The sequence below is a fragment of the Aspergillus campestris genome (assembly GCF_002847485.1).
Source record: "Aspergillus campestris IBT 28561 chromosome Unknown P168scaffold_1, whole genome shotgun sequence".
Taxonomy (NCBI): Eukaryota; Fungi; Ascomycota; class Eurotiomycetes; order Eurotiales; family Aspergillaceae; genus Aspergillus; species Aspergillus campestris.
In genome coordinates, this window is record NW_020194336.1 from 4,813,474 (window position 1) to 4,825,916 (window position 12,443).

General features: G+C 52.0%; 6 protein-coding genes across 6 annotated transcripts; 3 read left to right on the forward strand and 3 right to left on the reverse strand.

The window, feature by feature from the left end:
* Positions 1 to 772: 772 nt before the first annotated feature.
* Positions 773 to 1,486, forward strand: P168DRAFT_301890 (uncharacterized protein; the record flags this gene model as incomplete). The annotated part of the gene is made up of 3 exons (XM_024838583.1): positions 773 to 1,151; positions 1,208 to 1,287; positions 1,464 to 1,486. Exons 1-3 carry the CDS (start codon positions 841 to 843, stop codon positions 1,484 to 1,486), a joined length of 414 nt encoding a protein of 137 aa, XP_024697966.1. The 5' UTR covers positions 773 to 840.
* Positions 1,487 to 1,554: 68 nt separating this feature from the next.
* P168DRAFT_287401 (putative flavin-containing amine oxidasedehydrogenase) lies at positions 1,555 to 3,592 on the reverse strand. Its single transcript, XM_024836564.1, has 3 exons — positions 3,462 to 3,592; positions 2,047 to 3,411; positions 1,555 to 1,989 (listed from the first exon to the last, which is right to left on the reverse strand). The coding sequence occupies exons 1-3, from the start codon at positions 3,519 to 3,521 to the stop codon at positions 1,843 to 1,845; spliced, it is 1,572 nt and encodes a 523-aa protein (XP_024697967.1). The 5' UTR covers positions 3,522 to 3,592; the 3' UTR covers positions 1,555 to 1,842.
* A 430-nt stretch (positions 3,593 to 4,022) lies between these two features.
* P168DRAFT_315382 (uncharacterized protein) lies at positions 4,023 to 5,962 on the reverse strand (the record flags this gene model as incomplete). Its single annotated transcript, XM_024839900.1, has 7 exons — positions 4,023 to 4,272; positions 4,325 to 4,697; positions 4,759 to 4,809; positions 4,860 to 5,039; positions 5,107 to 5,342; positions 5,413 to 5,679; positions 5,775 to 5,962. The coding sequence occupies 7 exons, from the start codon at positions 5,960 to 5,962 to the stop codon at positions 4,023 to 4,025; spliced, it is 1,545 nt and encodes a 514-aa protein (XP_024697968.1).
* A 1,513-nt stretch (positions 5,963 to 7,475) lies between these two features.
* Positions 7,476 to 8,808, reverse strand: P168DRAFT_301892 (uncharacterized protein; the record flags this gene model as incomplete). The annotated part of the gene is made up of 4 exons (XM_024838584.1): positions 7,476 to 8,278; positions 8,338 to 8,508; positions 8,542 to 8,637; positions 8,740 to 8,808. The coding sequence occupies 4 exons, from the start codon at positions 8,806 to 8,808 to the stop codon at positions 7,526 to 7,528; spliced, it is 1,089 nt and encodes a 362-aa protein (XP_024697969.1). The 3' UTR covers positions 7,476 to 7,525.
* A 341-nt stretch (positions 8,809 to 9,149) lies between these two features.
* P168DRAFT_278864 (uncharacterized protein) lies at positions 9,150 to 9,944 on the forward strand (the record flags this gene model as incomplete). The annotated part of the gene is made up of 3 exons (XM_024835727.1): positions 9,150 to 9,192; positions 9,260 to 9,423; positions 9,567 to 9,944. The coding sequence occupies 3 exons, from the start codon at positions 9,150 to 9,152 to the stop codon at positions 9,942 to 9,944; spliced, it is 585 nt and encodes a 194-aa protein (XP_024697970.1).
* A 478-nt stretch (positions 9,945 to 10,422) lies between these two features.
* P168DRAFT_301893 (glycoside hydrolase family 76 protein) lies at positions 10,423 to 12,440 on the forward strand. The gene is made up of 4 exons (XM_024838585.1): positions 10,423 to 10,875; positions 10,996 to 11,240; positions 11,291 to 11,740; positions 11,796 to 12,440. The coding sequence occupies exons 1-4, from the start codon at positions 10,779 to 10,781 to the stop codon at positions 12,393 to 12,395; spliced, it is 1,392 nt and encodes a 463-aa protein (XP_024697971.1). The 5' UTR covers positions 10,423 to 10,778; the 3' UTR covers positions 12,396 to 12,440.
* The last annotated feature ends 3 nt before the right edge of the window (positions 12,441 to 12,443 follow it).

Sequence of the window (12,443 nt, forward strand, 5' to 3'; positions counted from 1 at the left end):
TTAAATGGCTTTGAAAGCATGGAAATGGCGTTGGTTGTAGTCTACTTGACAGAATACAGGGAGGTTATAACACTGCGTCCAGTTTCATATGTCAAAGGAAACCCTGATGTTTACATCATGCTTCTAAGAACCTAATTTAACCCTGCCATGTTTTCACAAGGGCTTTCTCGCTTAGAAGCTAGGCGCTGTGACTTAGCACATGGTATTCCTGCGGGGCCATCTCGTATACAATATCTATAAACAATCCTCAACTCTGGCAGCCAAGGCCCAAGCTGCACCTGTTTGCAAGAATAGGATCCAGGAACCTTGGACCGCAAAAAATATCATGTCTTCAAAGTAGTATTATCCTCTGGTATTCCATCGATCTGTCGCCGAGGTTGTCGAGGTAATGGGAACGTGCGTCCACGACGGATATAAACATGGGATCATGAAATACCGGTTAACAATGCCCTTGGCCACGCAGAAGGTGCAAACAAGCAAGTACCGTAGCTATAATTATCCACATATTCTTCTAGTAGAGATTATACGAGCGATTATACCCCACATAGTGCACTTTCTACTACGACCACCGCCCGAAGAGGTTCCATTCCGCGAGATGGGGGACCATAGGGCAGCATGCTGTGGCGTCTGCTATAGTAGTCGCACTTCGAGAACATCAACATAGCCTGATATATTATAAGAAACGGTATATGCTTCCTGTATCTACCAGATATAAAAGAAGGTCAATTTCCACCTGCTTCCTCTCTATCACCGCAACATCCAGACAACAGAAACCCCACAGCCCCCAAACCAAACCAGTGTCAAGCACTTCATCCCCACACGTTACTCGAATCCACCACCATGAAGATCCAGCTCACCACCATCGTCGGACTTCTTCTCCCCCTCGCCGTGCTGGCCGCCCCGACTCCAGAGGCAGACGAGCTGGTCGAAATCCCAGTGGCTATTGAGGACGACGGGCGCCACGCCTCCTCCTTAGACATCGGTCTGGGGAAGCGAGCAAACCGTTCTTGCCAGATCGTGAACACCGAATCGGAATACGTCAAGTGTCGGAGTGGACCTGGCTTTAGCCATGATGTCCAGGCGGTGGTCTACCCTGCTAAACGGTACAAATTTACATGCTACAAGTCTGGGGACTGCTACGAGAACAACTGGTGAGATATTTTGATACGGCCTTTTTGGTTCTTGAAGTGATGCTGACAGGGTGTAGCACTTGGGATGCGGTCAAGATGAGCAATGGCAAGTATTGCTATGTCAATGGCTATTACACTGATGATAAGTGCACTGCTGGTGAGTGGAATTCTATTCTAAGAAGAGAAAGCCTCGGTGTATGGTGAACTGACGGCATACAGCGGCGCTCGGCGAGTGTTGATATAGCGGATCCCACTATGGGGGATGCTGAGGGTAGTGAGGATTGCAGAACATGTGTCGAAATATTATATAAAGACTCAGTATGCCTAATGTAGGGCTCGCGCAGCCAGAGCCCTAAGCTGCTCAAGCGCAACGTCAGTATAATGATTAAACCATGAGTGTCCATTTATGAAGCCTTCACCAACTGCCTCTTATATCACTAGTCCATCCATACCATCGGTAGGTACTCTATCCCTAACATAATTACAACCAATAAAGTAACTGCACAAGTGTTCCTCCACACCAATCTCTCAACCACTGGCAAGTCATGTTTCACTCTTTGTTTGAGCGAAGGCCAAACAATTATCGTTTATAAACTATGCCTACCACTTTGAATACGAGACCGACATATATACGTACAGCCATTCATGGTTTGCGAGCTATACAGACTGGATATAGTAACCGTAAGCAGAACTGAAGCTCGACCGGCATCCATCACCGCGTTCTCTCATACCGCACCCCATGCGACATAAGCAGATACTTTTTGAAGCAGTCTTCTGCGAAATCATCGAACGGACGATACTCAGCCCCCAGGCGATACGCCGCTGCAATACCCGAGATCACTGCGATTTCGTGCATATTCTGACCAGTCAGTATTGTGTTGATCCAAAGATAGGGGGAGAATCAGACTGAACCCACCACCATCGTCCAGCTCCCCGCATACAGTGTCCGGTTCTTCCCATTAATGAACATCATCCCCGGCACAACCCGCAGATAATGCTGCCACCGGTGACCAAACTGGTGCCACCATTTGCGGGCGATGATCTTGTTCTCGTCGATGCCGCCCAGTGTCCAGAGATGACTTTCTTCGTCATTCAAAAAGATACTCTGGTAGACATGCCGGTCTGGTTCAGACGCAGGTGCGTCTTCGCCTAACGCCTCGCGGAACTGGTGCTGGTAGTGACTGCAGTCGAAGCCCATCTCGATCCTGTCTGGGGCGCTCGGCAGCGAGTGCGTGAAGTACATCGGGGCAAACCCCCCCCAGCCGTCTTTGCGGCTGAGTGGGGGCTGCTGTCGAGCGAAGGCGGCCTGGTCCTTGCGCGCCTCGGTGCTGGCGTATCCGCAGAGTTCGGTCCGGAAGCGCGTCTCAAAGTTACTGGCGAAGTAGTTCGCGTCGGAATGGGTGACAGTGAGGTCGTTGTAGAAGGAGACGCCGTTGAGGACGTACCGCTCGCGCCAGGAGGCGTGTTCGTCGAGGATGCGTTTGGCTTCGTCGGCTGGGCAGCAAAGAACGAGGTCGTCGAAGGACTCCGGCGGTGAGTACATATCTTCGCCGCTGGCGATGGAGTAGGATCTTGTTCGGAGCGGGCGCAGGATCACCTCGTACTTGTCGCGTTTGAGAAGCTGGACTCTCGTGTTGAGGCGGATGTGTACGCCGCGCGAGGCGAGGTCCTTGGTCCAGTCACTGTAAAATTTACTCAGGTTGGGGAATGTGTACATGGTTGGCTGGTTGGGAAGCAGCGTATCCGGGTCGTAGTCCCACAGTTTCATGTTGGGGTCGTCAAAGAGTCGTTCAAGCAGGGCGCTGGGGACGTTTGGGGTCTGGTTTCCGGTCCCTAGAAAGAGAGCGATAAGAGGAAGCACGATGCGGTTCGTGAAGTCGCGACTGAAACGAAACAGCCGCATGGTGGTTTTGAGGGGCAGTATGCCCAGCACCGGCATCAGTCTCTTGATCCATGACAGCATGCGTCCCAGCTTTTTGATCTCATGGCTGAACTGGTCGATCAACGGACTGGGAAAGATATTTGTGAAGAAGCTCCCCGGCCCTTTTCCAAATGCCACCTGCAATTGAACAGCGCGCGGCTCGTACCCATATCGTCGGAAGAAGTTGAACGTGTGGTGGAAGATACCAGAGCCGCCTTGCACGCCGTCGTTCATCCAGCTAGCGCCATACCGACCGCTGTCTAGATCAATGGAGGTGGCCTGACCACCTGTATATGTGGCTATATCGAACAGTGTGACATCGAACCTATCGGGGTGTTGGGCGAGGGTGGCCGCGCACGACTGACTCTTAGCTGCTGCTGGGAAAGCTGAGCGGATCTGGGTTCACTTACCATGCCAGCAGCCCCCGCCCCGATAATGGCGACTTTTTTTGGCTGGCCGACCGAGGACATCTCGCATGATACTGAATAAAAATTTGCAACGTGCCAGCGATCCTGCGAACTGGTCGTGTTGTCATCGCATTCCGGTTCGGTCATGATGTCATCAGACGGGAACATCCAATTGCTGGATGTTGGTCGGAGGATGACCTGATCGGTCCAGCCTTGGTTTGGTCCGTTGATTACGGTCAATCTCAAGCGTGGAGATCAATTGTAACCGGACTATTGCTAATTGATCTATATGGTGCTTGGCAACCAACAGTATGCTAATATTGACGGCAGGCATCACTCGGCGTTCCACAACGAGGGCTACACGACTTTTCGACCTGGCTACAGTTCCACTGGAAAGTAGGTCTAGACATGCTGTTTGAATTTCACTGCGCGTTGAACTTCGTAGCTATGTGCGAGAGCAAATCCACAATTGAGTCATGAAACAGAGTGCGTGAACAGCAAAAAGATATAGAGAGTAAGTACACATGAGTCAGCCATATTCATTATTGGCCAAACTATCCTGAATCACAACAACTGCCGTAGTAGTCCGAGCGTTAAGGTGATTGCCAGCGTATATACGATAGATCCCTCGAGCGCCATTGCTGATGACGGTATGTCTGAAGGTGCAGATGCTTCAGCCTTGTTGCTGGGCTGCACAGTACCATTATATGACACCTCGACTGGGTGCTCGGTATATGCGACGAGTGCCGCTGGCTGGTAGTAGTCATCCGTGACGTCGAAGCTGATCTTGGCCGACTCACTCGGCGAATCGAGGCTGAGACATGTATCAGTGACCGGCGCAAGTCCATCAAAGCAGGAAAGCCTACCTTGCATATTCGTCCCCGTATTGATTCAAGACCACGGCCTCCCGGACCGTCCCATTAAACTTGGCATCAATCTCATAATGTCCAACTTCGAGATCTCCCAGCCCGACAGCAACGTAGGTCAGTGATCCGTCGTCGTTGGGGTCCCGGAAGGTGGCATCCTCATCCGCAATGGCGATGGTGTGCGTCGCGTCTTCACGCCGAGCGGGAAAGTTATATCGGCTGCAGCCACCCTTTAAGCGGACAAGGAACTTGTCACCCCTCTTGAGACCACAGGTCGTGACGAATAGGCGGAACTGGGGGCCTTGTGTCCGGGAGTTCTGCTTTGCAGGCACACACATCCGAGTCGCGAGACCGCCGCCTTCGAGACTCATCGCTGTGGACGAATGGCATTAGGAAATTCGTCATCTAGGGGAATCAATATCATGGAAACGTACCAGGTGGATATTCGTCGCACTCCATGGCAACGCCGCGCCTCTTTCCTAGTGCTGATCTCTGTTCAGTGGAGGTTGAAATGGTTTAGGGTCATGGTTCCTACCTTCGCACTCCGACTTGTAGAACTTTTTGCACTGAACATCTTTTCGCCTGTCTGCTGCGTCAGGGTTTTTCTTTGCTGGGCCGCCGTAGGTGAGGACGTCTTCCCCCTTTGCTAGGTCTGTCCATATGTCGTGTCGGCCATCGATGCCGGACTTTTGTCTTTTATACCAACCGTTCATGCCTGTATGCTGTGAGTATGATGTGTTCCCATGTCTCGAGCGAGCAGGAGAGCGAGAATTAGGGCTTACCCGAGCACATGCTCTTGACCAACTCATCCGTCTCCCCACGAACGGGTGTGAACTCGACGACAGGCAACCGCTGACCGGACGCATGGCACTCCGTGGTGCAAGTCTTTGGGAAAGGACGTTGTCGCTTCTCGGGCTGATGCTCACTACCTTGAAACACGTCCGTGAGACCCTCCGACCAGGTGCGACGTACGTTGGCAGTCGGCTCCACAGTGCACTCGGGTTCCGTACTCGTCGACCTGGACGTGGATTTTGATCTGGATGTAGACGTCGATCTTGACGTGGATGCCTTGGTAGTCGTGATTTCACGCGTCGTGGTGGTTCTCGAGGAGCTCGTGCGGGTACTGGTGCTCGTCTGGGTCTTTGTTGGAAAGCTCCATCGTCGAGTCGAACAGTATCCATCGCCTCCACAGGTGCCGCTCTGCGGGCAGCATGATTTCTGGCAGCACTTCTGCGAGCTGGAACACGTCCCTCCGGCAGGGCAACAGTGGCTCCTTCCCGGGTAAAAGTAATAGCCCGTGATACAACAACTGGCCGCGGGCGGTTTGCAGCGACGGGGGACATTCGGACATTCCACTGCAGCATATCATTAAAACGGCCTGCGCTTGACACTTTTTTCCTAGTAAAGAAGGAGGGGGTGCATACCCCAACCTGGGTCAAAACACCGAAACCGTTGGCGTTTTTCCAACGGATCGTCGAACGGGTCGAGCGAAATGGAGTCGTTACCCATCGCCAACTCCATCTCGTCTGCGCGGACGAGCTCATAGTCAGAGGCACTGCCATTGGTAGTATCCTGTGCTTGTACACTACACAGGAAGGCGAGGATGGCGAGAACGACAGGGAATGCGTTGAGGCGCATCTTGCTCGTCAATTGCAATGTACTCTATCCTCTCGCTTTGGAAGAAGATGTTGAATTTCCACCCGCGTAATTTGAGGTGATAGGAAGCTTTTATTCTTGGACACGCTAGTGAGGCTGTTCTCCATGTGACGGTTCGTATACAAGGCTGGGACAGGAGATGACCGACCCCGTATTCGGTGTAGAGGATACAAATTGATTGGCACACTTCCCCTTGGCCAGTTTCTTGGGTCAAATCGTATAGTAGATCCGACTGGTTGAGAGCCATGAGCAGCATTAGTGGCGTTATGAAAGAAGTAGTGTGCGGGGTTTACGACAAGCTGTGTTCTGATAACTGGGTGCACTATGAAAGAAAGGCCATTATATATTTTTATTCTCCTGCAAATGATCTAAACGACCCTAATGTATGGAAGTCAATTCGGAATCAAAAACATAATAAATTTGATGATTGCTCATCTTACGAAGAAGGGTTCGAAAAGTTGCAAGTCGCAAGAAGAGAATAATATACAAAATAGCGTGGGGGCGTCTTGTAAACACTGCAGACCACATGTTCGGCTGCTTGTAGGTACTCCACAGGAATAAGATTATTCCTTTTTGGAGGTTCCTTCTAATGCGTAGGTATCTTGTGGCAACATTATCGGGGGCTGGTTTACATCTACTCCTCGCGATGCGGGCACCGAAAATATGTAAACCATTTGATCTGGTGGAATAGCCACAACGCCTTCCAATTTATGAAATACATAGAACTTCAAGATATTGTACACGCACCAAGAGTATTATGAAGTCATTACATCAAAACACAAGTCTTTTGAACAATAATATGTTATATCAAATCAAATGCAGACACGCGGAGTACGAACCACATTGACCCGCTAGACATTCCATCACCCTTCGTTTCTACTGGCAGTGCCTAATTAATATTTTGAAATATAATTTGGAGTCGGACAAATACAATGAAGCATTTTTATATGCAAGTTACATGCAAGCACAGCCACTAGTCTTCGTAGAAATAGCTAAGCCTTTCTTCCTCTGTTCCTTTGATGTAAAACACAGAAATGTCGAGGTGATATCCGAGGAAAAAGATCTCGTAAATGGATGATCGCTGAATTCCAGATAATCAAATCACCTTGTAACTCTTGATTTCCAATGATATTTGTCGACAGTATTGCTTGTGCTTGGGCAGTATGGGGAGTAGTTGGTGACTGCACCTGGTGAAACGTGTCAGTTAGCGCATGCAAATCTGTGGTTTTCTGATGACTGCGTGTCTTGCAGAGTTTTGGTTTCTCATGCAACTGCCAGTGCCTTGCATGCCTTCATCGATATGCTTCATCTCGTTCATTTTTATCATTGCTTCCCCACCTGGTCTCCTCGCGCACGATAGATTGTTTACTATTTTGTGAATATACAACGTGACGTCATACAAGGCTGCATGTACGTATCTCGGCTTGCCATAACCTCCCAATATGGAAGATGCTAATGGAGTGAAGGTGGACAGGGGGTCATATCGTCCCCAGAACCCACAACCGAAGTTCTAATACAATGCATGGGCATCGATCTCTGCTACGCTCAACCTTTGAGTTGAAATTGAATCAGGAGCCAGCCGCGCTGGAAAGGCCTCGACTCGTCTGCGGGATTTAAGTTCGAGACTGACCAAGTTTGGGCCAAGTCCAGGCTTCTCATGGCCGAATAAGTGGAGTATTCACCCAGGGACTGATCCTGTGTAAGCTCGATGTTGTCGTTAAGCATTATGTTGTTATCCTCGCTGGTTGATGGAGTGATGAAAAGGGTCACCTCGCTGGACTGGACCGGGCTTTTGTGCGCCCGGGCCCAAAACCGGGGTCGGTCCTCCACCTGGTCCAGTGACATGGGGTCACCCGCGGCCAACTCTTTCCACTTCTCTGGATAGTCCTCTTCTAGGTTAATGGCTAGGACCTTGCCAACGTTGCCGTACGCGGAACTATCGGCGAAGAAGAACGGGGGTGGCGCAGAGGCCCAGTCTTCGACGGCCGCGGATGCGCTCCTCTCCAGCAACCTGCCGGCCCCAAATGACGAACAAGGGATGTGCAAAACAACATCAGAGATGCTGCGGTAGTCAAATTGGCGGAGGGTTTTGGGTAGCGAAATGCGCCAGGAGGAAATGGCCCCCGCTCCTTCAAACGGCCCATACTGGTCGGAAGGTCGGTAGTCCGTGTCCCAGACGCCCGCGTCCTTGTAACAGTTGGACACGGGGACGGATGTGAGTGGGATGTGGTCTGTGCGAAAACTGGCTTCTCTCTGCGGGGGGTAGTCATCGGGAGTAGATGAGATGCGATACCTGTGCTGCTGCAGTGTAAGGGTACAGCTGAGGTTGTTTCGATTTGGCTGCGTAGCCGACTGACTCCTCGAAGCCAGGAAGTGATACGGACACCGAGAGGATGCGCCGGCAGAAGTGACGGGAAGTCCATCTCGAACAGAACTCCAGGAACATCGAACTGGGCTTCACACAACTCGTGGAGCGCGAGAAGGGCCCGAGGATTTGTCTCGCGCAGGGAAAAGTGCTTGACGATCTCCTAGTCGAATGACATATTCTCCCGCTCTAGAACCTCCATGCGTTTGAGGTCTAGGTACAATGCTTCCCCGGCTAGCTGACCGTCGCGCACCGTCTCCCAGTAATCCGGGGCGAGGATGTCAGTTGCGGACTGCCACCAGTGGATCAAATGGCCAGTTCAAAGTTCAAGGACCGCTGAGCGGCTTTGGCTAATTCCATGACCATCACAGGTCCGGTGGAACATTTGACCTACGGCGTTGTCCAGCAAAGTGTACAGCTCGTGGCCGGCATATTCGGTGCGCAGCCACTCCTCCTCGGCCATAGCATTCTCCAATTGTTGCTGATACTGCTGTAACTGCCCACAAGCTAACCGAAGATTTCCAGTCTGTAAGTTATGCAAGCATCAGAATTGCGTGAACAAATATCTACCTACCTAGATATAGCCAGTAAGTGCAGTGGCATCGCCATCAAACAGTAGCGTGCTGACCGCTTGTAGACGAGGGTGAGTAACCCCACAGGCCATGCAAATTGAGACGACTCTAATCTATCCTCGGCTGCCCTGATATATACAGACCCCGGCAGTAAGTAGAGACAGCTCAAGTGCAAAATGCTTGCTGATCTGTCTACAGCCGCTGCGTTCGCTTGACTCACCCGCCATAATACATGATTAGATTAACCGAGTCAGGCATCGAGCCACAACGAGCTGGTAAGTTGCGAACCCCGGTACGACATGTAGATCTTCACCTGGCTCAGTTGCTAACGTCACATTCCAGTAACGGCACACCCAGTCCAAGCCGGACTGCAGCTGGCGCACTGCACCGACCGACAGGGTACAAGAGTTTCCGCCCCGCTCCACCCAACCGATATGCTAATTTGTGTCTCCCACGGTCACAGTGACATTGTGACTAGTGCCATTCCGCAGGGGCAATTCAACCTTGTAAGTAAACGTGAACTGTGGGCAAGGGCCTCCGGACTGATAATGACGGGCTCCTTGGTATGTATCCTTGGTTGTGATGTCCGGAAGATTGAACAATTCACTGCCCGAAGGTGATCGACCTGTTTCTATTCTGGACGGATTAGACAGGATTTCGGCCTACGATCACGATCATCATTGTAGCCAATGATGAAATTATCCGTCTCATAAACCCGCCATGCGGGCAGCGACCTGCCGTTGATACTGGTCGATCTCGGGATTTCCTCCAATGCTACCCATTACGAGAGCAAACGAAGCATAAGGACGCTCTTCAAGGTAGACCATACCTTGAAAAGGTTTACCTGGTCGATATATTGTCATCGAGTCACCAAGTCACCATAGGAAAAACACCTTGTCTCTCCAGACAGCGGAGTGACGGTATTTACACGTGGCGAGTTCCACCACAATCCGACGCCTTGGCAAAAGCATGCCCATACTGCATTGGACGGGAGGAATGGGGCGGAATGGGCGATGGCGAAGAATAGATGAATTCCTGGCATGATCAACAGGGACAATCAATGGGGACAGGCAACGGGAAATGCATTCAGAGCCAAAGAGGGAGAGGCTGGCCAAGACTCCATCCTAGACCAAATCCTAGGCTCTTGACATCATGCCTCGGGAGTGGAGTCTTTCGTGTATAAACCGCTTAGGGCTTACTGGTGTCCGCGTCGTTTGGCCCCAAGGAATGGCTTCTCCACATGCTAGAGATCCATCCCCACTTTTCCAGGCTGTGTGGTTTGCGACCATCGATCCTGGCCAAATTGGTCGCGACCCTCAATTTCCGGTGCAGCGCCCTAACGCGATCAACTCTCCAGACCTGGTCAATCAGCGTCCAGAGAGCCCGATATCCCAGCGCATTCCCCGTCCAACCCTGCCCTATGACAGTTGACGGTGCTAATTATAAAATCCTTCCCCCACCCTCCTTCAATTCCTTCGATCCATATACCCTTGTCAGCTGGTGCGGTCGACGCTCTGGTCACCCCATTTCCGGTCTAGTTGTCCACCGATGAACCATGTCGGTTTCAGACCGATCGGCACCGTCGAGGGGCTGTGGTTCCTGTCAGCCTCGTCTGGCTGGTCGCATTTTACGTCGACAAGTCACGCTTGCAAAACACTTGCAATCTTCCTTCTTTGAACCCTCCTGTCCCTGACCGCCTAGGTAATCAATCGTTGGATTGAAAGCGCTGTCATCTCACTCTGTGCTTGCCAATTCAAGGTCTGTGGCTGGGGAACTCTGTCAGTCGCTGGGGGTATTCCCTGTTTTATTCTATTTATTTTTTTAAACCCGCGTTTCGCACCAGTGAAACGTCGCTTTCCCCATGAAACCGTCGTCCCTAACATGGCTCCCAACGCTATGGTTGGCTCTCTGGTGGAGTCACCTGAGCGCGGGGATCGAACTAGAGATCCAGAGTGATGGTATGTATCTTCCACTACCGTCACCTTCATTCACTTATTGTTTGGAGTCACCTCCATTGACTTGTGTCTTCGTCCACGGATGTCCCTGTCCTTGGCGTTCACGATGCTAACCGCGGAAAGAATCCCTCAAGAAGGCCGCCAGCTCGGCGGCATGGAGCATGATGTCCACGTATAGCGCCAACGAAACAGATAACCCGGGAAAACTCGAAGGCACCTGGTGGGAAGCGGCCGGCATGTTCCTGCATCTGATACAGTACTACCACGTCACGGGCGATGAGACCTACAACAAGGACACCACCGAGGGCATGCAGCAGCAATCCGGCGAGGACCAGGACTACCGACCCAAGTCGGAACTCGCCTGGCTGGTACCTCTCTCTCATGGTCTAGATTGTTATCACATACTAACGACGTCTAGGGAAACGACGACCAAATGTTCTGGGGCGTCGCTGCCATCACAGCCGCGGAGCTCAAGTACCCCGAAGATCCGAAGGGCGCGTCCTGGCTGTCCCTGGCGCAAGCGGTCTTCAACACGCAAAAGCCCGCATGGGACCCCGCCGCCTGCGGTGGTGGATTGCGCTGGCAGATGCACTCGGTCAAACCCGGATACGACCTCAAGAACAGTATCTCCAACGGCGGGCTGTTCCAGATTGCGGCCCGGCTGGCCCGCTACACCTCCGACAAGGAGTACGTGGAGTGGGCGGACAAGATCTGGGACTGGTCGGTGTCCGTGCCGCTCATCAATGACAAGACCTGGTACGTCGCCGACTCGACGAGTACCAAGGATGGGTGCAAGTCTGCCGGGCGTGAACAGTGGACTTATACCTATGGGACGTATCTCATTGGGTCGGCGTATATGTACAATCATGTAATTTTCCTTGTCCTTTGATCGCTGGAGGGACTACACTAACAGACTAACACAGACCGAAGACGAGAAATGGCTGAAGCGCGTGAACGGCCTGCTGGACGCGACGCTGGAACAATTCTGGCCGCAAAAGTACTTCGGGTACAATACCAAAGGAGAGACGCTGATCGAAGTCGGCTGCGAGAAACCCGGCAACTGCGACAACAACATGAAGACGTACAAGGGCCTGCTGGGATCGTGGCTGGCGTTCGTGGCCCGGGTGGTGCCCACCACACGGGACCGCATCACGCCGAAGCTGGAGGGCGCCGCGCGGGCGGCGGCCAAGTCGTGCACGGGCTCCAAACACGACGAGTGCGGCATGCGGTGGTACGAGGACAAGTACGACGGCAATGGCGGCATGGAGCAGGATATGAGTGCGCTGAGCATGTTCACGGCGAACTTGATCCTGCGCATGGACGACGATCCGGTCACGTCGAAGACGGGCGGAGATAGCAAGAGTAACAAGAATGCGGGCATGGTGCACCATGACGACGACGATAAGGACAAACTGAAACCCATCACTGCAGGCGACAAGGCTGGGGCTGCGATTTTGACGTTTGTGATGTGTGGGGGGTCGCTTGCGTTGGCGGGATGGGTATTCTGGGGGGAGTTCTTTTGACTTATGATTTGATTTCTTTTTTGTATATTGATTCTGTAGTATGTTATG